Source organism: Ranitomeya variabilis, chromosome 2 (genome assembly GCF_051348905.1).
Source record: "Ranitomeya variabilis isolate aRanVar5 chromosome 2, aRanVar5.hap1, whole genome shotgun sequence".
Classification (NCBI taxonomy): Eukaryota; Metazoa; Chordata; class Amphibia; order Anura; family Dendrobatidae; genus Ranitomeya; species Ranitomeya variabilis.
The window spans coordinates 578,893,622-578,920,356 of NC_135233.1; the positions used below are offsets into that span (position 1 = coordinate 578,893,622).

Below are 26,735 nucleotides of genomic sequence, written 5' to 3' on the forward strand. Positions count from 1 at the left end.
ATACTATCTCGCCTGAATCTTCCATACACAGGAGTGCTCCTGTGTTCTCTAGGAGATAGCCGCTGCCAGACTCCTTGGGCAGCAGGTTGTATCTTAAAGAATAGAAGGTTCATCAGTCCAAAATTGGACATGAGGGATCCTTATCCTTATCTCTCATCTGTCGAGAGAGAGAGAGAGAGAGAGAGAGAGAGAGAGAGAGAGAGAGAGAGAGAGAGAGAGAGAGAGAGAGAGTCAGGCCCCCATACACAATAGACTAAACTTTGATATCGGCGGGTTTGCCCAACTTGTAATTAGTCTAGTGTGCATGGGGCCTTTAATAGAATGCTCTCAGTGGGAAACACAAGATAATCTTGTAGTTATGATACCTTTGAATGTCTTACTAGTAAGTAGTGCTGTTCAGTACATGCCTGTGCATACAGTAAAATCCTCTTACAGTAACATTGCGAAAAATATCTGTTTTGGTTGGCTTTATACTATCACTGGCCAGGCTCTCAAAAAACATGCAATTTTTGTGGACCATAGCCAGAAAATTGAGATCCAGGTGCTTGGAGATCTGGCGTTGACCTCTATAGCCAGTGACATCCATGTCAAACATGGTTCCTGCTTCCTATAGCCAGAGCATGGAGACACCCTACAGACATGTGTTGAAGGCCATCTCATGCACCTTAGGTTAAAGGTTGGAAAAGCCAAAATGACTGTTGAATGTCTCCACCTAACAGCAAATTAATGTTTCTGGTGGTTCTACCAGCAATAGATCTACGTTGATCTAGAGAAGATAATTTTGGGAAGACCTAGGTAAATATTTAAAAGATGAGTTGGCTATATAAATTAATACTGCAAACCCACAATATTGAAATTCTATAGAAACCCATCAAATAAAATATATCCATATTTATTTTAAAGCCGGGACAATTCTCCGAGTCTGAAAGAAATCCGGAACGGGTGCCAGCAGCAGTGTGATCGTAAACCCAATATTCCCCTACGGCTTCTTCATACCAACCCGGACCTTGTCTCTCAAGAGGTGACGACAGCAGAATCTCGACACAAGTCTGTCATCGTAACATCAAACGAGATCCACGTGGAGGTTGAGCGCAACAACACTGTTAATCAGAAGCTAAAGGCCAATACCGGCAATGACAGCGAGCCCAACTTGATTGACTGTCTACTCATCAGTCCAGCTTGTAGCACCATGAGTATAGAACTGAGCCCACAGGCTGAACGTGTGCTGGGGTGCTACGTGGAAATCCTGAAAATGCTGTAAGTAGACATCTGTATATTATGTTATTGTTTAATGCTCATCTATTTGTAAAAAAAAAAAACTGGGTGACCACCAATGTAGCTCTCAAGCTGGATGACCATCAGTATGACTCCCAGTGTACACCCCAAAGTGGGTGATAATCGGTATGACCACTAGTATAGCCCCCAAGCTGGGTAACCACCAGTGTAGCTCCCAGGTGAGTTACAACCAGTATTTCCACCAGTCTGAGTGACCCGGTATGACAACCAGTAGAACTCCCAAGCTTGGTGACCACCAGTGTAGCTCCCAAGTGGGTGACCACTGATATGACCCCCAGTGTTCCCGCCAGAGTGGGTGGTAATCGGTATGACCACTAGCATATCTCCCAAGCTGGGTAACCACTGGTATGACCCCCAGTGTAGCTTACAAGCTTGGTGACCACCAAGTGGGTTACCACCAGTATTACCACCAGTGTAGCTAGCTGCCAATCTGAGTGACCCGTATAACTCCCAAACTAGGTGACCACCAGTTTAACTCCAAATGTGGTTGACCACTGTTATAACCACCAGTGTAGCTCCCAAGCTGGTGACCTGTGTAGCTCCCTTTTTACTTGTGATATGTTATGCACCACAAATCTCCCCCCCTTCCAAAAACCACCAAATTCCCAATTTATGCCCCCCAAAAATATAGTTAGAGTGGCTTAATTTAACTAAATGGTTATTCTCATAAAGCATATTATCCCTTATCCATAGGTTAGGGGATATCGTGCTGATCGCTGGGGTTTCGACCACTGGAACCCCTACCGATCCTCAAATCGGTGTTGGAAAACCCTCGTCTTGAATGGAGTGAAAGTGCGTATGCTCGACCTCCATTCATTGTCTATGGGATTGCTGGAAATAGCCGAGTGCACCACCCAGCTTTCTTCTACAGTACTACTGGCAATTGTTGGAGCGGAGATCAAGCAATACGCACCTCCGTACCATTCAAGACAGGGCTCCCAGTGGTAAGACCCCCAGCAATCTGCAAGTTATCCCCTATACTATGGTTAGGAAATTTATTTTTTTCTCTTTAACAGATGAGTATTGTCTATTTTTATTTTTTGATTTATACCATTTGCTGCTGAAAGTAAAGATAATTTGTATCCTGAACCATTGCCTCAATATGGTGGCATCGTTACTATGTTGCCACATTGCCCTAGTTTTTGTGCTTTGCGAGGGCGTAAATATTTTTGGACCAAGGTTGTAAACTCGGTTTAATGAAAAGGAATGTGTCCTCGTGATAAGAGAGGATGGAGGGAGTGGTTGGGATGGAGCCCTTGCACTCTCTGCACTGGTTAATCCAGTGCCACCGGTCATCTCTCACTATGAAGGAAGTGTTAGTTTCATTACCTCGCTGACGTCTTTCCTTCATTTTATAGGGATGACAACACCCGGCCATTAATCCGTTTTGTACGCCTACAGATTGACACTTATAAATAAAATACATAGGTTATATATAGATATAGCAGATACGGGAGTGCAGGCTGAACGTCATCATCCATGGACGACCACTATAGTGGGTGCAGAGATTGCATTCGTACCTAAGCACTGTTATTGCCCACAAAGCCCTTTGCCCCTTTGACTCCAGTTCCATAGGTAATTGAGTCCCTGTTTTGTTTTGTTTTTACTTCCTTTTTTGAATGGGTCGTAGAACTTTAAAAGATATGTTCATCAAATTATTTTTTTTGTTCATTTGCTTCTAAAATGGAAAGTTAAGCACATTTCTAAATAGTCTTCAATTCAATATTTTTTATACCATTTTGATGCTGCAAAGTGTCTGTATGTTCTTTATCCAAGCTGAGGGATCTGCAAAAAAAATGCAAATCCATCAGCTCCTGTTAATAATGGCTCTCTGGTTTTATCCTTTTCTCAATGTTAGAGATAGCAGAGGGATGGGATTATACACAGTTCTTCGCTGGAGAGTGGAGAGAAACTACGTAAAGTTTTATGGAGAGAGGGGAAAAAGGATGTAAACTTTTATGGAGAGAGGGGAATAAAGTATGCAAAGTTTTATGACAAGAGGGGAAGAAAGTATATAAACTTTTATGGAGAGAGGGGAATAAAGTATGCAAAGTTTTATGAAGAGAGGAACAAAGTGTGTAAAGTTTTATGGAGAGAGGGGAGAAAGGGTGTAAAGTTTTATAGAGAGAGGGGAGAAAGGATGTAAAAAAAATGTTATGGAGAGGGGGGAGAAAGGATGTAAAAAATGTTATGGAGAGAGGGGAGAAAGGATGTAAAGTTTTATGGAGAGCAGAAAGTACAGTCTATAAGCAAAGATAGGAATAAAGTGCAGTTCTGGAGCTGTGCTGATACCTGAAAGCAAGTGAAAACAGCAACTATCCGCATCCAGCATGTATTACTGAAAAGGACGCTCCCACCAGAAAAATGAAATTTGAATCAGACTGTGAACTGCATATCAGGGGGTCTGAAACTTAGTGCAATTTTATTAACCGAAAGTAACCACTAACTTATGTAACAATGACTTTCATTTTTTCCATGTCATAGTTAACCGTAGAGGTAACTTAACGACTATGGGCATGACCCCCTTTTGTCGCAAAAAGTAGGGGGTTGAAGGATAAAATCTGCATTCATTCTGAAGCCAAATATCTAATCTACACATTTTGCTGCAGGTTTTCTGCAAAACATACCTGGTCATATTTCTGTACTGCTCAAAACCAGGAGGATTTGCCAAGAAAGTTTGAAGGAGTCATAATTGTGACCATTAGATGCCACCCAACTTTTGTCATAAACTTCTGAATGGAAACAACCTAGACTTACTGGTGTTTTTTTCTTAATTTTGGGTGGCCGCTTTAAAGGGCCACTGTCACCCCCTCCAGCCGTTATAAACTAAAAGAGCCACCTTCTGCAGCAGTAATGCTACATTCTAACAAGGTGGCTCTGTAATAGTTTTTGGTGCATGTATTCCCAAAATAAAGCTTTTTATAACTTCTCCAAAATACCTGTCTTTCGCCAGGGAGGCAGGTCCTCACCCCCCTGCTTGAAACGCCACACTGCCGTCACTCAAATCTTCAGGGGCCGCCGGGCGCCGCCCCCATCGCGCTGTTTTCGCATGAAATCCGGCGCCTGCGCTGTGTAGTACTGTCTGGTGCAGGCGCAGTAAGCTCTGGCCCTCTGACGTCACAGCCAGACTTGCAGACTGCGCCTGTGTGGGCAGTGCGGCCACCCACCTTGTGAATCCCAGCCCCGCAGTGTGTTATGCATTATGCAGAGTGTGGGACTGGGATTCACAAGCAGGGCGGCCGCACAGGCGCAGTCTGCAAGACTGCATCGGGGGTCAGACGGCCAGAGCTCACTGCGCCTGCACCAGACAGTACTACACAGCGCAGGCGCCGGATTTCATGCGAAAACAGCGCGGAGGGGGCGGCGCTCGGCGCCCCTGAAGATGTGAGTGACGGCAGTGTGGCGTTTCAAGCAGGGGGGTGAGGACCTGCCTCCCTGGCGAAAGACAGGTATTTTGGAGAAGTTATAAAACGCTTTATTTTGGGAATACATGCACCAAAAACTAAAAGAGCCACCTTGTTAGAATGTAGCATTACTGCTGCACAAGGTGGCTCTTTTAGTTTATAACGGCTGGAGGGGGTGACAGTGGCCCTTTAAGGACAGTTCTGCTTTTTTCCTGTCTGGTAACATCTCACTTATTTTAGGAAATCAGATTTTTTTTTTTTTGTTGATGTGCGTCTCATTGTTGGGAAAATGCTGCGTTTCGTTATATTGCCAGGAAATGTGCGTCCCAAAAAGAAGGTCTAGCTGACCGTGACCCTGCGTGATAGAGACGAGCGCTGGTTGAATATTCAGCCTTGCTTTGGTTGGCAGAAACAGTCACAGTGAATCACCATCTCCCTAGCTGTAACCCCTATCAGGTGTTATGTCTGGGAGTGTTCCAGTTATAACCGGTGTTACACGCCTTGCTCTTATAGAACAATATAAATGTTATATCAATATCTTCATGGGGGAAAAAGGTCAGTTTTCCGACAAGAAATAGCGCCACCCTTGTCTATTGGTTGTGTCTGGTATTGCTGTTTAGCTACCGTCATTTGACTAGAACAAAGCTGCAGTACCTGACTCAACCATGAAAAAGAATCGGCGCTGTTTCTGAATGCTTTCCAGCTGACAGTTCCTAAGGGTCAATGACGGCAGTGACATTTTGACCCTGTGTATACCAGACGTTGTGAGCGCTGATCTCTATGGTCAAATGAAGTTGAATTATTGCAGCAAGCGGCGCGACTTAAGTTGTGCAGGATGAGTTGTCCAACCATTTCCTGCTCGAGTCACATTCTTAATAAAGGGGTATTCCATATTCTGTAAATGTCTGGTAGCTGCAGCCCTCGGGGGTGGGACATATGTGGAGAACTGGGATCCGCCCACTTGTCTGGTGAAGCCCCCCAGCATCAAAGGATTTTCATCATCACTAGAAAGGGTTAAAATGGAAAAATGCTTGTAAGAACAATTTACGGTTTATTCAAAATTCCCACCATTATCAAGAAATTGCATAGTTTACTGCTCATTGCCTAGGTTACCAGCCACCTCTGCAATATTATCAGCGGTGACCAATCTCCGAGAAGAGCAGTGCTAACAAGCTCCTTGATAGAGAACTTGCAAGTAAAGCAGGACGGATTGATGGATCTGTCCAGCTTCATCGCACCTACGCTCATGCAAAGCTGCACACAGTTTGGGTTTGAGACTTTTTTATTTTTTTTTTAAGAAAAGCATCCATGTATTTTCTAATCCTGAACAACCTCTTAACATCAGTCATTTCCAACAAGATGGCTCTACTGCATAGATCCCAAGAGATAAATTAATGGTCATAGAGGGGAATATTTTAACAGGCAGAGCTCTGTCGGAGCATAAGGTTTCTTAGTTGCAACAGTATAATTTCCTAATCTATTCCCCAATCGCGCAGACTAATACTAACCACATACTCATAGACTCCTATGTGTACACTCACCGGCCACTTTATTAGGTACACCATGCTAGTAACGGGTTGGACCCCCTTTTGCCTTCAGAACTGCCTCAATTCTTCGTGGCATAGATTCAACAAGGTGCTGGAAGCATTCCTCAGAGATTTTGGTCCATATTGACATGATGGCATCACACAGTTGCCGCAGATTTGTCGGCTGCACATCCCAAAGATGCTCCATACAAGGCAGGATGGATCCATGCTTTCATGTTGTTTACGCCAAATTCTGACCCTACCATCCGAATGTCGCAGCAGAAATCGAGACTCATCAGACCAAGCAACGTTTTTCCAATCTTCTACTGTCCAATTTCGATGAGCTTGTACAAATTGTAGCCTCAGTTTCCTGTTCTTAGCTGAAAGGAGTGGTACCCGGTGTGGTCTTCTGCTGCTGTAGCCCATCTGCCTCAAAGTTCGACGCACTGTGCGTTCAGAGATGCTCTTAGGCCTACCTTGGTTGTAACGGGTGGCGATTTGAGTCACTGTTGCCTTTCTATCAGCTCGAACCAGTCTGCCCATTCTCCTCTGACCTCTGGCATCAACAAGGCATTTCCGCCCACAGAACTGCCGCTCACTGGATTTTTTTTCTTTTTCGGACCATTCTCTGTAAACCCTAGAGATGGTTGTGCGTGAAAATCCCAGTAGATCAGCAGTTTCTGAAATACTCAGACCAGCCCTTCTGGCACCAACAACCATGCCACGTTCAAAGGCACTCAAATCACCTTTCTTCCACATACTGATGCTCGGTTTGAACTGCAGGAGATTGTCTTGACCATGTCTACATGCCTAAATGCACTGAGTTGCCGCCATGTGATTGGCTGATTAGAAATTAAGTGTTAACAAGAAGTTGGACAGGTGTACCTAATAAAGTGGCCGGTGAGTGTATATTCGGCCATTTGCTCTTCCAGGTTGGTCTCCGTGGCTTTAAAGGGAATATTTCAGTAGATTTTTAATGTGTTATCTTAGAGCAGCATGATGTAGAGACTGAGACCCTGATTCCAGCAATGTATCACTTACTGGGCTGCTGATAAAATCAGTGTTGTCTCTGCTGCAGATCTAGCAGAGCTTGAATGCTGAGCTGCATATAACCCTGCCCACACCACTGACTGGTCGCTTTCTTTGTTTACTGAACAGTGACAGAAAGCTGCCAATCAGTGCTGGTGGCGTGGTTGGACCAGGAGGCAGGAGACACCTAGTCCTATAGTGATAATCTCCTGCTGATGAAAGATTGATTTTATTAAAACAACAACACACAGCCCAGTAAGTGATATATCGCTGGAATCAGGATCTCGGCCCCTACATCATGCTGCTCTCAGATTACATAGCAAAATCTTGCTGATAGATTCCCTTTAAGGATTTTTGTTCTCCATCAGTAGCTTGGTTGTGCCCATTTTTGAGATAGGGAAATACATACGCACTATGCACTTTCTGGGAAACCAGTTCTTAAAAAGGAAATTGCGCAAGTCTATGGGATTTTGGTTTGAAGCTGTCAGATCTTTCAGCAGCAGAGGAAATGGGGTCAGCATTGCAGAGGGGTCACAATTTCATATAAAGAAGCGCATGGACTGAGAACAGGGTGTACCGTATCATCAAGACGAGTAGAGGGAAATAAATCCTTATTTTATTTCCAGGACGCCCCCCATGACATTGCTAGTATACCTCTGCTCTCCTCTCATATGATACAGGGCCATCGGACCCATCAGGTTGGTGGTGCGGCTCTGCCACATGTGAGCCCGGCCTCACAGAATAAGGCTACAGTAAATCTATTCTCGGAGGGAACAGCTGCTTTACATTCCCTAATGCCCATCGTAAACACAAATCTCATGTGTTGGGCACAGTAGTAGTGAAAAGTTCTCCATGAGATACAGTATCAGGCGATTCCTTTATCTGCACAGTGGTCACCTGCTGTGGCAGTCATTTACAAGAATCAAGGCGCAGTTATGGTATCTCGCACTCTCCGGTGACATTATTCCAGGCTCTGCTTTCCGTCAGTCCTTGTGTAAAAGTGTAAAAGTAAATGAACAGGAACATTTCCCAGCATTTGCTTCTGGTGTCTTCCAAGGGACATCAGAGCTTCCTGGATCACTGGTGGGGAATCTCCGTCATAGAGATGCATCAAATGCTCCAGTTCATGTGGGTCAGTCTGCTGTGAACCCCCTGATCCCCTAGTGTCAGTCTGCTGTGACCCCACTTATTCCCCTGGGTCAGTCTGCTTTCTTCCCACTGATGCCCGTGGGTATCACCCACGTATGGGTATCACCCACGTATGGGTATCACCCGTGTATGACCCCACTGACACCAGCAGAGTCGGTCTGCTGTGAGACCACGATCCCCTTGGGTAAGTCTTCTGTGACCCCACTGATCCCCCTGGGTCAGTCTGCTGTGACCCCGCTGATTTCCCGGGACAATCTGCTGTGACCTCAGTGACCTCCCTGGGTCAGTTTTCTGTCACCACACTTATCCCCTGGGTCAGTTTTCTGTGACCCCACTGATCCCCCCCTGGGTCTGTCTTCTGTGACCCCACTGATCCCCCTGGGTCTGTCTTCTGTGACCTCACTGATCCCCCTGGGTCAGACTTGTGTGACCCCGCTGATCCCTCTGGGTCAGTCTGCTGTGACCCCGCTGACCCCCCGGGACAATCTGCTGTGACCTCACTGACCCCCCGGGACAATCTGCTGTGACCTCACTGACCTTCCTGGGTCAGTTTTCTGTCACCACACTTATCCCCTGGGTCAGTTTTCTGTGACCCCACTAATCACCCCTGGGTCTGTTTTCTGTGACCCCACTGATCCCCCCCTGGGTCAGTCTTCTGTGACCCCACTGATCCCCCTGGGTCAGTCTGCTGTGACCCCACTTATCCCCCTGGGTCAGTCTGCTTTCTTCCCACTGATGCCCGTGGGTCAGTGTATGACCCCACTGACACCAGCAGAGTCGGTCTGCTGTGAGACCACGATCCCCTTGGGTAAGTTCTCTGTGACCCCACTTATCCCTCTGGGTCAGTCTGTTGTGACCCCACTGATCCCCCTGGGTCAGTCTGCTGTGACCCCGCTGATTTCCCGGGACAATCTGCTGTGACCTCAGTGACCTCCCTGGGTCAGTTTTCTGTCACCACACTTATCCCCTGGGTCAGTTTTCTGTGACCCCACTGATCCCCCCTGGGTCTGTCTTCTGTGACCCCACTGATCCCCCTGGGTCTGTCTTCTGTGACCTCACTGATCCCCCTGGGTCAGACTTGTGTGACCCCGCTGATCCCTCTGGGTCAGTCTGCTGTGTCCCCAAGGAGAGCCTGCAGCTACTCATTCAAGTGCCATGTGCCCTTGGCCTTATTGTGATGAAGAAGGGACATAACCTTGCATTACTGTCCATGACAACTGTCTTATATGAAGTGGAGAGAGGCCAGTATGAGACATGAAGGCATGGTGCCATAATGGTGGCCACAGTCTCTCCCATTGACTGGTGGGGGACTTCAGGGGAAATCCTAGCATTCCCATATAGGTAACCCATTGCTGTTTGGTAGAAATATTTAACAATCACACAAAGGTTTGCAGGAACCCTGCTCCTGCATCCGCGTCGTTACTCCATGGCAGTGAGACCAGGGCAGTGTAACCTTCCTCAGTTAGACCTAAAATGCCGGCATCCTTGACGCTACATCATGGTAGCCAAGTTGCCAGTATTCGAGTGCTGGACTAGGAAGTTCACACGGTCCTGGTCCGACTGCCATTGTGTACTGACATGGAAGATTTACTGACGTTGAAACTAATACAGCCATTCTGGCAGGGATTTTCAAAGTAAGTACATGAGCTTCATTGGTTTCAAGAGACCAAGTTCCGAGTGTATGCAGTTTGTATTATGAAATCTTGTGACAGATGCAATTTAAAGGGGTTTCCTGAGATTTTTCTCTAGCCTTCATGTGCTGTGGCCCAAGGACAGGAACGCCAATGTCTTTCTTAAAGTGCCCGAAGGGTCCGTGACACTACCCCAACCTACAGATAATCATCGATAATTCCATCCGGGCTCACTCCGTAGCACCGGTCCCAATGTTTCCATGAATAACCCATGTTGGTTCAATAATAAAAAGGCTAATCCATTTTATTTGCTTCATGATTGGTCTTGAATTGCACATATGTATTTTATGGTGTTTTCTTAGTGTTTAAATATTGCTTGGTAGAAGGGTTCGCAATGAAATAATATTTGTCTTGCAGGTCAGACTATGACGATTGGCGGCCAGCCCTGGCGAGTTTGCTGCAACCCATCCCATTTCCAAAGGAGTGAGTAAAGCCTTGTGACTTCCCATTATCTGCCTTAATGCGAGAACAGTATATAGAGAGAAACCTGTGATCATTATTTCATGCTTCGTTTAGCTTTATTTTGTTTTGTTTTTTTTACTGTTTTTTTTTTTAGTCTGAAGTTAGAGTATCCAAAAAGTCTCATGCACATGTAGCAGATGCCCTATCAGATAAAAGCTAGCTTCCAAGTTCTACAAGACAGTTACAATAGGACAATCTCTTATTAATGGGCACAGAGAGCTAACAAAAAAAACCCGAACTCTCCCAAACTGGCACCACTCCCCCGTAATCATTGCAGCCTCCCCCACCACTCCTCTGGCATCAACATCTGGCGATTCCAGCCTCCTCCAGGTGATGGAGTCCTGGCATTATAATCAAGCTGCAAGCGAAGTGTGAAGGATGCCGGCTTGTAAATTAAGGACTGTGTGACTCCGGAGGAGGCAAAGACTGCTCCTTTGACCCTTTACAGGTGAAATTCATTAAAAAAAATTGTAAAGGGGTTTTCCAGGGTCAGGAACATTTTTGTTAAGTTGAGTGCAAATTACCTTCAGAAGGGAAAGTGTGCTGAAATAGAAAGAAATCTCACAGTGAGTAAAACAAACCATGAATTTTAAAATAAAGGATTAAGTATCTACTGTTAGAGACTGTGCCACCTACTTCCTAAAAAGAAACAACAGATAGGTGCAGGGTAAAGACCAAAAACAGAAAAGAGATAAACCCTTGCTGGTCTTTCACTGACTGACTGAAACTACAGCAGAATGGCTGTACATCCAAATGTGACTATCACCAGCAGGAAATACCAGCAGGGGGAAAGTGTGTAAAGCCGCACCCAAAAGGCGATAGGGCAGAACAATGAGTAAATTAAAACACCTGTTACCCTAAAAACACTAAAGCAAGGATAGCAGAAACTAAAGACCCAGAGAAAAGGTGTAACTGCTGTGGCTCGGTCGTACAGAGAAGCCGACCACAAATCACAGGCTCAAGGTTTCGAACTCAGACACATGACATGTACTATGTGACTACAGACTGCTGAATCATGACAGTGTGCAATTCGTACACTGTCATGATTCCCCCATATTCTCTGTGTGAGTGTGCAGCCACGTGCCAACCAGATTTTTGTCCTTCTCTCTCGCTTTTGCCCAGAAAACCCCTGTTAAGGCCATTACTCTTCCTTATAAAGAATTTGGGGTCGGTATAGTTAGATGAAGAGTTCCTTTTTTAAGCTGCATTTATTCTGTTAGCTCAGAATAATCTACATGAAAATGTGTTTCTGAACTGGACAACTGTCATTTCAACCATTCCCTGTGATACAATATATTCTCTCATCGTTCCCAATGTTTATCGGATGGAGTCACAAAAGAGCATGGCCATCGCAAATGCATAAAAAAGTATACTCTGTGATACAGATCGGGATGTCGAGCCATAAAATATCCTTTGTCATTGTGAAGGACCGTACACCAATGTACATGTAGGTTTAATTACTCGTTACTTTTCATGAAATGTAGACAAGTAAGGAACCAATTATAATTGTAAAATGATCTCGTCGGAAAGTGACCTACAATAATGCAGAAGTAAAGCGGAGCAGGAGCAGCGGGCGTCAAGCAAAAGCAGTAATGTATTCTGTTTCCGTCTTGTTAAAGGCCAGAAGTGTGGACAGGACAATCCAGGAAACTGCTTTGTAATTGGTTCTTTAGTTGTAGTTTCTTCATGCCTCAATGTAGAAATCAGAGGTGGAAACCTGCCAGATCTGTCCTGATTTTTCGGTGCGGCAATCATGTGCCAGAAATCCATGTGATGGCTGCACCCAATCAGTGACCTCCCCGGCACATGACTGTTGAAATCAATGATTGACTGTAGTGGTCATGTAGATGTACGACAAGAGTTAACTGCAGCAAAGAAAACAAAACCGGGCAGGAGTCTCCAGAGAGGTAACACTGACATGCGGGGATTTTACATGTCAGACTGTTCTTTACTTATGGGTTTCGCAGATGGTCTGATGTGTATGTTGGTCGAGAGAGATGTCTATCAGACATGTGCGATTTCCTGTTGCATTGTTCTCCTTGAGATAAGCCGCCATCGGAAGTATCATTTGGTGGCTTTGTCATAGAACACTCCTGTGTATGGGAGAGTCGGCTGAGATGGCTGTTGGCCAAAGCATTGTTCGGCCGACAGCAATCTATGGCCGGCTTTACAGGAGTAGTGGTGGAGACTCAACACTGGACCCATGTAGGTTGAGCACAGTTTGTTTTCTACTCTTGCAAAACTTGGTTCCTTGGCTTACAATGTGATCAGTTACTGAGGAGGTGTCAATAACTTAGACCTTCTTAAATTTGGGAAGAGTAGAGGACATGGATTGTAGACTCTGCTTGGCCCTACTGATTAAGAGGTGCAGGCCTGAGAGTCTCCGTTCGGGTCCTTTGGTATAGGCATCGGAAGAGTAGAGTCAATTCTTGTTTTGATGGAATTGAAGTGGTAGATTTGCCTCTGAAACAACAGGACTCCTCCAGGATTGGACTAATGAGCATTTGTGTTTGAAAGAAAAAATCTTCTCCATGGAGAACGGCTATTAACGGCGGTAATTGTCCCATTTACCAACCAACTGCACCCAAGGGTCACAGTTACTTTGCATGTGGATCGGGCACAGCAAAGTGACTGCAGGTATTAAAGTGATAGGCAGCAAAAAAACACACTGGCGTCATTTGGCCGAATTTGTCTTCCCGCGATGCACAGGGGACTGCATTATTCCACTGTAAGTGATGCAACGCGCTCCGCAATGTCACCTATAATTGCTTTGTCATTCTCATTAATGGAGATGTGACCGAGGTTTAATGAAGTCACTTGGGCTCTCCGACAAAATAAAAGTAGTCACAGAATAAAGTTTATGAGCTCGTGGCAAGGGAAAGAAAGATGCTGAAATGGAAACAGTCGAACCCGGAAAAAAAAGTTTCCACTCTCGTGACGGTCTTGTTACAATACGAGCCCTTCCTATAATGTTCCAACATCATTAACATAAGGATTGAGTCACACGAGTCGTCCAATATATATATTTTTTTAATGTTTGGAAATTTATTTTTTTTATATCACAATTTGTATTTAAAAAAATAGATAAATCTTGTAATTTTCACACTGGCCATTTTAAACTCGTGGGCGAAACTGATGTGAAGATGTCAAAAAGTCATAAGACTTTGAGTTGGGCTGAAATTTTGAAACTTTTCAAAGCAATTTACACCAGAATTCTGGTGAAATTGCTCTGATGAATCAAGGCCTCTTGTTCTTTATAAAAGATTTTTCAGAAGTCTCATTATCTTCACAGTCAGGACTACAATGACTGATAACACTTCTCTACACAGTCGATAACCCAACGGCAGAGTTTACAATAGGCGATGGCACATCTAAAGTCACCTTTCACACGCTCATTAGATGCTTCAGGGTATTGCTGCTAATGTGCATGTTCATTTCTTCTTGATTCAGTCTGCAATTATTTTTTTAATCAAAAATTTTGTAAAGTATGATGATACATTCCCTTTTAAGAACATTAGCTGGGTAAAATTAAGTCCCCATACATAAAAAAAAAAAAAAGTTATTTATCAGTTTGCAAATGCTGGAGAGCTATGGCATTGGTTAATTATGTGTGATTGTATATAGAACTTCACAAAAGTGTATTTACCATACTGGCACCAATTAGGAAGCAATAACCAGATGTCCTGAACTGTTTAGGGTAGACACCTGTCTGGATTTTTACCTTTTTGTAACAAAAATTCTCCATAAGGAGAAACGTTACCCCTTAGACCCCAGTCCAGAGCCTCTCACCTAGCCAAATCAGTTCTCATGCTTCGCACTGACGAGGGCCAACAGCCCGAAACACCATGTCTGCGAATTGAGATACTGATTTGGCTTTTATCCTAAGTCATATTGCACGACTCGTTAGAGGGTTGATTGTGACTTGTAGGATCGCTACTTCCAACAGGTGGCGCTATAGGGTTAAGTCCTCTTTTTCTCAGAAGAGGCAATTTGCATACCTTTTTGTTGGGTTTCTACAAACCTTGTTAATGCTAAGGGCTATAATAGTCTGAAATGAGTAAGCCTTGCCCACCATACTTTTTTTTTAAGGGGACCTGTCAGGACTATTTTACTACTGAAATTATTAGACAGGGCATAGTATAACAATAAAAACAACACCACTCTTGTAGTAATCCGATATGCCTGCCCTGTGAAACTAAGCTTTGAAGCCATTTGCAAATTAACCAGGAAGTACATTGGGGGCGTGTCAGTCTTCTCAGAGTGTATTGACACACCCCAAAGCACTTCCTGGCTAATTTGCATGTGGCTTCAAAGCTTAATTTTGAAGCACTAACACACTGAACTACTACAAAACAGGTATCATTTTTATTATCACATTAAGGCCCACATATCCGGATCACTACTTCCAGTCGTCAACAGATTCCCTTTAAAAATATATTAACTCAATAATTCGGATGCTGGTGGATTTCTTCTTGAATAGTTTCCTTTACTGGGGCATAATTATGCCTGGATAATAGCTCAATAAATTTATATCATTTTTTTCTAGTAGCTTTTGCTGCTTCTGCCTGACATTGGGAACCAATTTTTATGAATAATACTTCTGTATAAAATGCTTGCTGAGTTTTAAGAAATATTTGAAAGTGGGGGTCCATCCAAGTTCATCAATATCTGAAAAAACTTGTTCCCCGAGTTATAATATGGGTTTAATATGGATAAAATCACCTTTATAAGTAATATACATTTCTTTTTGTTACAGAGCTCTTGCCCATGAAACCTTTACAAAGTAAGTATTAATTACTGCCGGTTTTAAAAACGCCAAGAGCTGCGTAATACTTCAATTTAGTAAAAAAAAATCTGAAATATTTCCTCTGTTACTTTGGATGTGACATTCTTTTCCTCTCGTACAATGCAACCATTGTGTTTTATCAGTAGAAATGAGTCTATAGGAAAACACGCTCTTGGTAAATTACCTGTTATTATGTATATCTAATGAAGGTAGAACTTCCCAGCTGAGCCAAGTAACCCGTGTTTTCTTGTCCTGCCCATGTAGAGAACTGAAATACGTCATTCAGAGATTTGCAGAGGACCCCAGGCAAGAGGTAAGAGTTTCCCGTGGGGCCAATAATGGTGAGAAGAGATGGATCCTTTGTATTATTGTGGGTTATTGCAGGGCAGCTATGATAAAAGCATGTTCTCGCCTTATATTAAATTATGGAGGTAACCTCATTGTCTAAATCTGCCATAATGGCTGTTAAAGAACATTTGCCACTAACCTTTCTAATTTGCATAAAGATATTCTGGTAGGCTAAGAGCATGTTCACGCAGAAGTTTTTTTTATGTGCCTATAGTCTATTGTTTTCAATGGGAAAACCAGGTTGCCATTCATTTCAATAAAGGGGATTTTCTGAAATGGAAAAAAAAACCATTATAAATAGTTGCCTATCAGTATATGTAGTGGGAAGCTCCGATACTGTGACCTGGAGATAGCCTGACATATTATTGTAGTATCTTATCTCCAGGTCACGGCAGACACTCAGCATTTAGAAAGACGGGGTGGACAGCAGTGTGAGCAGCCTCTTCTTAATTCAGCACCCCTGGTATCTCCAGTATTAGATCAGATAGACAGGGTGGACAGCAGTGTGAGCAGCCTCTTCTTACCTCAGCACCACTGGTATCTCCAGTATTAGATCAGATAGACAGGGTGGACAGCAGTGTGAGCAGTCTCTTCTTACCTCAGCACCCTTGGTATCTCCAGTATTAGATCAGATAGACAGGGTGGACAGCAGTGTGAGCAGCATCTTCTTACCTCAGCACCCCTGGTATCTCCAGTATTAGATCAGATAGACAGGGAGGACAGCAGTGTGAGCAGCCTCTTCTTACTTCAGCACCACTGGTATCTCCAGTATTAGATCAGATAGACCGGGTGGACAGCAGTGTGAGCAGCCTCTTCTTACCTCAGCACCACTGGTATCTCCAGTATTAGATCAGATAGACAGGGAGGACAGCAGTGTGAGCTGCCTCTTCTTACCTCAGCACCACTGGTATCTCCAGTATTAGATCAGATAGACAGGGAGGACAGCGGTGTGAGCTGCCTCTTCTTACCTCAGCATCCTTGCTATCTCCAGTATTAGATCAGATAACACAGGATTGACAGCAGTGTGAGCAGCCTCTACTTATCTCAGCACCACTTGTATCTCCAGTATTAGATCAGATAGACAGGGTGGACAGCAGTGTGAGCAGTCTTATCTTACCTCAGCATCACTGGTATCTCCAGTATTAGATCAGATAGACAGGGAGGACAGCAGTGTAAGCAGCCTCTTCTTACCTCGGCATCCTTGCTATCTCCAGTATTAGATCAGATAACACAGGATGGACAGCAGTGTGAGCAGCCTCTACTTATCTCAGCACCACTTGTATCTCCAGTATTAGATCAGATAGACAGGGTGGACAGCCTTGTGAGCAGCCTCTGCATTATTTTGGCACCACTTGTATCTCCAGTAATAGATAGATAGGGAGGACAGCAGTGTTAGTAGCCTCTTCTTACCTCAGAACCTGGTACCTCCAGTATTAGATCTTAAATCAGATAGACAGCAGTGCGACCTGCCTCCTCTTTTTACCTCAACACTCCTGGTATTTCCAGTATTAGATACGATAACACAGGATTGACAGCAGGGTGAGCAGCCTTTTCTAATAAGGGATGTTGAGGTAAAAAGAGGCTGCTCACACTGCTGTCCACCCTATTTATCTTTTCTAATACTGGAAATACTAGAGTTGCTAAGGTAAGATCCGACAGACAGGGTGGATAGCAGTGTGAGCAGACTCTTCTTATCTCAGCATCCCTTGTATCTCCAGTATTAGATCAGATAGACAGGATGGATAGCAATGTCAGCAGCCTCTTCTTACCTCAGCACCACTGGTATCTCTAATATTAGATTAGCTAGACAGGGAGGACAGCAGTGTGTGCTTCTTTTACTTCAGCATCTCTGATATCTCCAGTAGTAGATCAGATAGACAGGGAGAACAGCAGTGTGAGCTGCCTCTTCTTACTTCAGCACCCCTGATATCGCCAGTATTAGATGAGACAAACAGGATGGTCAGCAGTGTGAGTGACCTCTTACATTAGCACCACTGGTATCTCTAGTATTAGATCAGATAGACATGGTGGACTGCAGTGTGAGCAGCCTCTTCTTACCTCAGCCCTCCTGGCATCTCCAGTATTAGATCAGATAGACAGGGTGGACAACAATGTAAGCAGCCTCTTCTTACTTCTGCAATATCCACAAGGCGAAGGTCCAGTAGTCAAGACATGGCTTAGGGAGGTCTGCCCAATTGGCACAATTAGAGGACACATATCCTTTCTAAAAAGATAAGGGGTGAAAACCTGGATAGACGTTCCTTTATCACTTTCTCCTTCTGGGGTCACAGGAGCTCTGCAGGAGGAGGAGATGACATGAATGTCACTGTTCCTCCACTTGCTATGCGTGGACTGTAACATGGCTCTGATGAAGTGAGTGGGTGGCTGGGGGCACCACTGCCCTTCATTTTTAGGATTGGTGGGGGTCGTACCAGTCAGATCCTTATTGATCAAAAAGTGGTTGCATATTTAATTATTTTACATAGTGCCATCATATTCCGCAGCGCTTTACAGATGGTATCATCACTGTCCCCATCTGGACTCACAATCTAAGTTCTCTATCACTATGTCTTTGGAGTCCCAGTGACATTCTATGACGTAGGAAAGGCCCCTTTAAATTTCCTGTGCAAAGTCTGCATTGAGCTTCAGGAACCAATGATATGTCTGGTGTCAGCAATTTCGGGTATATTTCACCTTTACATTAAGAAACTTCCAGCAAGCTCTGTGTGACTTGTGACCGTTCTCTTACAGCATGTGAGACGATGTGCAATGGTAGTCTGAGGTTAGCGGATGATCTCATAGCCTTACCACCGTCATTAAGAAATACTTCTCGTTTCCTGTAAACTGGGTCAGATGTTTATGCACAAAGAACATATTTGTTAAAAGAAAGTCTGAATTGTCAGCCCCCATCCCCAGCAATTACGGGAACATTTACACTTTTTTTGTTAAAGAGGGGCCAAGGAGAAAAATGCTTAAAATGTTACCTTTTTGAATGCCATATATTAAGTACATGTATGTATTTTTTATTTTTTAGTCTATCCTAAAAGTGTTTTTCCTCCTTTAACATTTGTGGTCTACAAGTGACAGGGGTCCAGTTGGCCCCCATATATCTACAATCGATTTATTTGTGCTTCAGCTTGTGTATTCTTACTACTATCCATATATTTGACTCCAGTTGTCCTTCAAGTGTGAGCTTTTTATATACATCACTTTAAATGGGTTGACCACTATTAATTTGTATGATAAAAACAGCTCCAGGGTGATGTAAAAATAAAAATCCATCACTTTAAATGAGGTGATCACTATTAATACACCCGACGCCCCCACTGATCAGCTGTTATTAGCTCTGTAACCAGTGTATGGGCTGGTACAGCACATCGGTAACCAGCGTATGGGCTGGAACAGCACAGCTCAGTAACAAGTGTATGGGCTGGAAAAGCACAGCTTCGTAACCTGTGCATGGACTGGAACAGCACAGGTCCGTAACCAGTGTATCGGCTGGAACAGCACAGCCCCATAAACTGTACTGGCAACTCCCGGATATTGCAGCTTTTGTATACAATTGATTAGGATCTGAGCTGTAGTTCTCGACAGACGCCACTACGAAGTGCTATCCGTATGTGTTTATCTCACATGTAAAGCACCATGGAATAAATGGTGCAATGATAAATAATAATAATAATTTCCTCTCTAAAATCTCACACATAAGCCACGATTGGCGTCATAATTTTGCCTCTTTGGATTTTTTTCTTATAGGCAGAACCTAAATACGTTGAGGTTTTGCATTTTCTGTTTTCTTTATAAACAATATTATTTTTTTCCCACAGCAGAAATGTTATTTTTTACATCTGTTTTTGAAAAAAATATTGTTGTGTTGTAGTTGGATGACTTTTAATAAGTGCATTTTTTGAAACTATAATTACCATTACAGAATGACTCGGTGGGGTATTATTTTAATGACTATACTGGGGATTCTTCTCCAAATGTAATGGAAAACATGTTTGGAGTGATGTTCTTTTTTTGGAAGCTTTACACGTTTTTGTCATTTGTGTTATCCTGGGGCTTTTTTAGAGATAGAAACAAAAATTAGGATTTCCTACCAGCGTTCTCATTTTATATACATTCAAAGCAAATAATGTGGCACATGTAAAGGTCCATTTACACTGCACGTTGTGCAGCGGTCGTTTAATAGCATGTTTACACAAGATGCCCGTCTACAGATGCGTACTGAATGATCTTCAATAGATCGTTCTGTGCGCATAGACTGCCATTATTCTGTGCAGCGCGAGTCCTCTTCATACATGTGCTGCCGAGAACGATGAGCTTTTATCTAAACCTAAAGATCGTTTCACCCTTCGAACGAGTGTTTTGCTTTTTTGTCATGTGATTAGAAACCTGTTTAGACTGCAATATTATCAGGATTGAGTGTTCCTAAGAATGATTGCAGTGTAAATGGACCTTAAAGGGAATCTGTCAGCAAGTTTGTGCTATGTAGATTCAGAGACCCTGAATCCAGCGATGTGTCACTTAGTTTGCTTAGTGCAGCAGTTGTGACACAATCACAGTTTTCTCTGCTGCAGCTCTAGCAGAGCTCTGAATGCTGAGCTCTGTATAACTCCGCCCACTTCCCTGATTGGCAGTTTTCTGTGTACACTGTGCATAGTCAGAAAGTTGATAATTGTTGGCGGGGGCATGGTTGGACCAGGAGGCACTAAACACTTAGTTGTGTAGTGATAATCTCCTGCTGATAAAACACTGATTTATTGAAACTGAAAAACATGGCTTAGGAAGTGATACATCACTGGAATCAGGATTTCTGCCACTACATCATGCTGCTCTCTGATTGCATGGCAAAAACCTGCTGACAGATTCCATTTAAGACTTACTCATCCTGACGTTTGGGGGAGATATCTGCAAGAATATTGAAGTTATTGTTCACATTGGGGCTTGTGTATGCAAAATAGCATTTAGATGCCAGCAGGAGATTTTTCTCCGAAGAAAAGGTGCTAGAGAAAATAATTCTGGAAGTCTGCCACCAAAATACATTCTCATTCTAAATCTCTTCATTGTCTAAAGTAATATCCAATGTCTGAAAAATATCACTTTCCTCCTCCCGCAGGTCCATTCATGTCTCTTAAGCGTCAGAGCTGGGAAAGATGGCTGGTTCCAGCTGTACAGCCCCGGAGGGGTTGCCTGCGATGACGATGGTGAACTTTTTGCCAGTATGGTACGTGTCTGCAATAATGTGAGTTTGATCTTTTAAGGATTTGATGAGATGTTGGGGAAGTATCCATTCATTGGTCATGACACATGGATCTCACATTTTGGAATTTGTGGGAGGCTTATTTAGATTAGCCCACAATCGCTTCCCGTATGCCCATTACCACCTTATGAAAATTTGCTGTCAATCGCCCAACTAAAAAAACAAACAAACGCTTGTTTGTTGGGTGATTGGATAGTTTATGCCGACATTAAAATCATCCTACTCGGCAGCACATCGTCCAGTGTAAATAGGTGACTCTGCCAGACTCTTGTAGCGGTGGCTTATCTAGGAAGAACAAAAGGATCGGCAGTCCAGAACGTTGGGTCCTTCATTCCCACGACATCATCTTTGGGAGGAGAGTTGGTGCACATTAGACTGTTGGTCAATCCTGCTGTTATGGGGTGTAATATTTATTAGGGCTTCTGGAACACAGGAAATGGCAACCACCAAATTGCAAAAAATTTAGGAAGATCTTGACACGTTCTACCACAATAATTGGCATCAAGGGTCCTGTTTGTTAAAAAGTTGACTTGTTGAGAAGTGGTGACCCTTAGAGCCGCCATACAGATTTGATGAAAGCCATCTATTTTGGTGAGACCACCCTTCCATTTGATCTGTACGAGGGGCTTCTCAACTCTCCCCTGACATGATGATGTTGGGGAAGTTGAAATTTTAACTCCTCTCTCCCCAAAATCTCCTACGTATCGGGAAGTCTGGAGAGTTACTGGTCTGCCAAATGAATGTTCAACCGGCAGCTTTATAGACAACTTTAATGATCGGCATGGAAGACGTTAAGTCTTCTAGAAATTAGTGTGCCGTTCGTGAAATTCAGGTCCATGTTGGGTCATCCAGGATGTACAGAACATGACCTCAGTACATATATGAAAAACAAGCAATTTCTCGGTTGCAAAACTAAAACAAAAATTTGAAAAATTCTTGGTAAAAGTGAAAAATGTATGGAGGCCTCAATGTTTCCAGACATTTATAAAATTTGTCCATAGTCCCCTTAGCCAAAACAGCCTCTGTACATCATCTCCAGCAGCCCAGGATTTGGAAGGAATGTTGGTAAATGTTTGCAATTAGAATTCATGGCTGGTTACCGTATACCATGGATGTTAGCTTGTCGGACTACAACCTGAAATGCAACACCCACCAGAGTTTCCATCTCAATTTATATCCTGTGGATGACACAGGTGTAAATCCCGGTCACAGCTAGTCATACTGAGTAGCAGAAATCTGCTTTCCCTTTGTAGACAATATATGTCGTGGAGAATAAAAAGTAAAATGTTTAGCAACCAAAAGGGAAATATTGGTCATTGGGATGAAATTTCCAATCTGGATTTTATAGTTGTCATCAGAGCATATTCACTGTGTGAACAGATACCGAAAATTTGATTTGTCGTCCAAATCCATGGGATTAACCGACCTTCTAATATTAGTCGGAGGAGAGTTGGGTGACCCTCATGCACATCGGGAGTTCCCCACCCAATCCTTTTGTTTCCACTGGACAGAAGTGTCTGTAAATGGCATTCTCCTTCCTCCCCATTGAAAACACAGGAGCGCTTGGCCGAATTGAGAGGTGGGTGAGATGGCTCTTGGCCAAAAGGTGGTCAGGCGACACCTATCCAAGGTGTAAGTGGGCTTAGTCCACAGCTTGGCTACCTCTGTGATGTGCATCTAAGTGTCAAGATCAAAGAACGTTAGACATTGATAATAATAAAACCCCCAATCTTGTAAGTTTTGCTTTGGAGCCTGCAACGCCAATTTACTCGTGTTTAGTGGAAAAAAATAGCGCAACATGCAGAATTTTTTGACAGTAAAATTATAGCATCATTATTAAAAATCCAACTGACACAACTCTTGTCAGTGGGGTCTATCAGATGCTGCCAGTGTTGTCATGTGATATATCTGGCACTGCCGTTAGTTTTGTTGTTCTGCTACCAGCCAAATTGAATAAAACAGATGTGAACATAACCTTATACCAAACTCACCTATGGCAAGTAACATGTGTGGGCAATATGAAAATAACACCTGAAACCAGATAAAAAGGGGATAAGTTGACTCACTCTTTGCATTGTGTGTCTGTGTGTGCCACACTAAGCATGGAGAACAGAAAGAGGAGACGAGAACAGTCTGAGGACTTGAAAACCAAAATTGTTGAACAATATCAACAATCTTATGGTTAAAAGTCCATCTCCAGAGATTTTGGTGTTCCTTTGTCCAATTTCAAGGATGCCAACTCTTTTGGCCATGACTGTATCCTTCATGTTAGTATTAATAAAAATTGGTGTCGATTTCAGCACATATCTAACAAAAGTTCTAAAAAGAAAAATAAAATTGCCTGTATTTGTTCAGCATTTTAGCCAATATGGTGATTAACCAATATCCTGATTAACCAGTATCCTGATTAACCAATTTTTACAATAACCTCTCACCTGTGCTGGCAGCACATCCACAGTAACCATAACACCATGATTGTTTCCCATGCATCTTATCTATAAGGACTGGCAGAATGTACATAATCGTGCTGCCAGGAAGGATATGAGAGTGATCCTTGTGCTCTATTACTTATATTCAGCCGATCGGGGTGAGGTCCAGGCTCGGCACACAAGATCAAACCTCTCACATGGTCCTGCCCACTATGAGGGTCATTTAGAGGTGGTCTTTATCGAGACTTCCGAGTTCAGTGTCCAAAGCCCCGAGATCTCATTTCTGTGAAGTTGAGAAACAGGAACCTGGGGAGCGATTGAATAGGCAAGTCTCATCCGAAATGAGGAAGACACTAGTGTATGCTGCATTTTTTTTGTTCACACGGTCTATGAAAAAAATCCAAAAAAACCAAGAGCCCAATTGCATAACATTGATTCGAGTTTTCAACAGCATTAAAACCAACCAAATATACAGTCTTCTGAACGCAGCCTCAGTGTGATACTTTTAGATAACAATGGTTTTTATTTTCTAGGTTGCGCATTTTTAAAGATAGAACAATTCGAAAAATGTTCACAAATGGTTGTGTAAATGTATTTAGTATCTGTAGCAAAATGACAAAACAAAAAAGAACTATTCTGCACTGATATCTCAGAAGATAAAGGGGTTATCTACCACTGGACATCCCTAATCAATGGTTCCAGGGAGGTGACGAAAATAAAATCGAAAAATCAACTGACGTTGCTTGACGGCCGGCTTCTTGGCATCAGCCAACATCCGATAGGAGTGGCTCGTGAGCGCTGCTTCCAGTCAGCAGCAACTGAATGGCTGCAGCATTCATGAGCCGTTTGCCCCCAGCATTGTATGAGCTGTACATTCACTTCCACTCAAGTAAAGGACGGACTCCATAGTCTTACTACTGACCAGTCCGGTGATAACTTGCTGATCGGTGGAGGTCCAACCGCGGGGAGCCATACAACGGGGAACTTTTATCCCTGTTACAAAATGGAGCAGCAGGTCAGACCACTCTATTCCTTGTCTATAGGACTGCCAGAAAAAGTCAAGATCAGCCCCTTAAGGAATGACTAGACCGGCAGTCGAGCATACCCACTGCCACGCCATTATGACAAGGATAAAAGTTACCCAACTGGACTCCCCTCTAAGGCTCTATCTGGTTAAAAAAATAATGTAACTTGCCTTAGAAAAATTAATAACAATATTTTTTAAATCTAGTCTTGTTTGTAGGTGTTTTAATTAATTAATTTTATTTTATTTTTAGGTTCACATTTTAATGGGCTCATGCTATAAGACTAAGAAATTCCTTCTGTCGCTGGCTGAAAACAAGCTGGGGCCGTGCATGTTACTCGCCCTGCGTGGAAACCAGACCATGGTGGAGGTAGGAGAACCCGAGGACTGTGTATCTCAGCACACGCCACGTTAATGATTTGCAGCAAACAGAGCACAGATGGCCACGTTCGTTGCATATCTGGCAACGTTTCCTGTATCCCCCCATTATATCTCGGCTGTGCTGTAGAATAGGAAGGAGGGGGGACAGATAAAGGATACGGAGAAAGGGTGGACACGATTACAAAGAGCGGACTCGGGAAGCAGAGACATAATGGCAGAAGGGTGACGTACAATAGGCGTTATACTTCACAAGGCAAACACATCGAGATACTGTAATTTACAGGCTCAGATTATCTGCTGCACTAAGTCTTAATGTCCACGGCCTGTAAAGTGCAGCCTATATGGAGCATTGGTGTTATCAATCACATACAGAACCGTGCAAAAGGTTTTACCAAAATTTGAAAAAATGCTGCAACGTAAGAATGTTTTCAACTATAGACGTGTCAATAGTTTTATTTTTTTCAGTTAACAAAATGCAAAAAGAAAAATGTAAATCGGATCAATATTTGGTAACCTTTCTCTAACTTCAAAGCAGCACCAATTCTTCTAGGTTTGAAGGACCTCAGCAGGGAGGTTGTTCCAAACATCTTGGAGATCTAACCACAGATCTTCTGTGGATGTCGGCTTGCCCAAGCCCCTCTTGCCAGTTCTGAGCTGATGGCACTGCTGGACATCTTCTGATTTTGAAAGACATTAAGCATAATGTGCCTTTCATCTGCTGCACTAAGTTTCTTTTGATGACCACTGTGTCTACAGTCCTCAATGTTGCCTATTTCATTGTGAGAAAAACCGGAAGATACTTGACCGTCCTGCAATATAATCAGGGAGGCATCTGATTGGCTTCAACTTTATTCCGCTTCTGGACAACGACCCCAAACATCCAGTCAGTGTCATTAAAAATTATCTTCAGTGTAAGAAGAACAAGGAGTCCTGGAAGTGATGATACTGAGTTCTGATCTCACATCATCCAGTCTGTCTGGGATTACAGGAAGAGACAGAAGGATTTCCACAAGTGACATCCACAGAAGATCTGTGGTCAGGTCTCCAAGATGTTTGGAACATCCTCCCTGCCAAGTTCCTTCAAAAACTGTGATGAAGGGACCAAGAAGAAGTGATGCTGTTTTGAAGGCAAGGCGTGATCACAGCAAATAATGATTTGATTTTTCTTTTGTTCATTTTTTTTGCATTTTGTATATTTTTAGCAATTTTTAACACTTCTATTTTTTAAACCATTCTTTCTTTGCGGCAATTTTTCAACACATGCCTAAAACTTTCGCGTAATAATGTATATGTACCTGAAATTTGTCAGAACTGGAGATACGGTATGTGAAATTAAGTTGCCATCATGGAGCCTGGGATTATTCCGGCCTACAACGCTGTCAGCCTCTCCCTAGTGTGCAATGGGTGAGAACCGAGAGCAATAGATTCATCTACATGTAAATGATGAGACCATAGTTTTATGTTTCAGCCCTCCTCTGTCTAATTACTAAAAATGCTTTTTGCCACAACTTAGGTACAACTCTTTTAATATGGCTGCCATGACAGATCCCATAGAGGTTGCGACTCTGCTTCTTCTACAGTGCACACTGGCTAATTTACCTCATTATAGAGCCAATTCTATTTCACGGTTTCAAAAACTGTGTGACATCTAGTTGGGTAACTATAGTGGGTACAGGGGTTGTAGTTGAACCTGGGTACTAGAGCCAAGATGGGTCCAATATGGTCCCCTGCACCAGTATGAGAAGACCAGTACTATAAAAGATCCATGATAGTTGGGGTTTTGTTGGAAAATTTGCATTGAGGTCTACAAGCTTCAAGTTACACTAGTCGAGACATTCCCTCTAATGGAGGCATTCTTGGTGGTTCTCCCTCCAGCTTCCCCAAAACCAGTTAAAACGCACAAGTGGTTTTTTTTGAGTACTTCAAAAGAAATGGACATGGAGATGT

At 43.2% G+C, this 26,735-nt stretch overlaps 1 protein-coding gene across 4 annotated transcripts in view; it reads left to right on the plus strand.

Moving 5' to 3' along the window:
- Window positions 1–26,735, plus strand: part of CMIP (c-Maf inducing protein) — a 153,427-nt gene that overhangs the window by 110,630 nt on the left and 16,062 nt on the right. For 2 of the 4 annotated variants that reach the window (XM_077288350.1, XM_077288352.1), the window contains 6 exons: window positions 904–1,257; window positions 10,453–10,518; window positions 15,314–15,340; window positions 15,608–15,656; window positions 20,811–20,936; window positions 24,661–24,777. In XM_077288350.1, coding sequence (XP_077144465.1) covers window positions 904–1,257; window positions 10,453–10,518; window positions 15,314–15,340; window positions 15,608–15,656; window positions 20,811–20,936; window positions 24,661–24,777 — 739 coding nt within the window. The remainder of the gene's footprint in view (window positions 1–903; window positions 1,258–10,452; window positions 10,519–15,313; window positions 15,341–15,607; window positions 15,657–20,810; window positions 20,937–24,660; window positions 24,778–26,735) is intronic. The other 2 variants (XM_077288351.1, XM_077288353.1) reach the window with 1 other exon arrangement.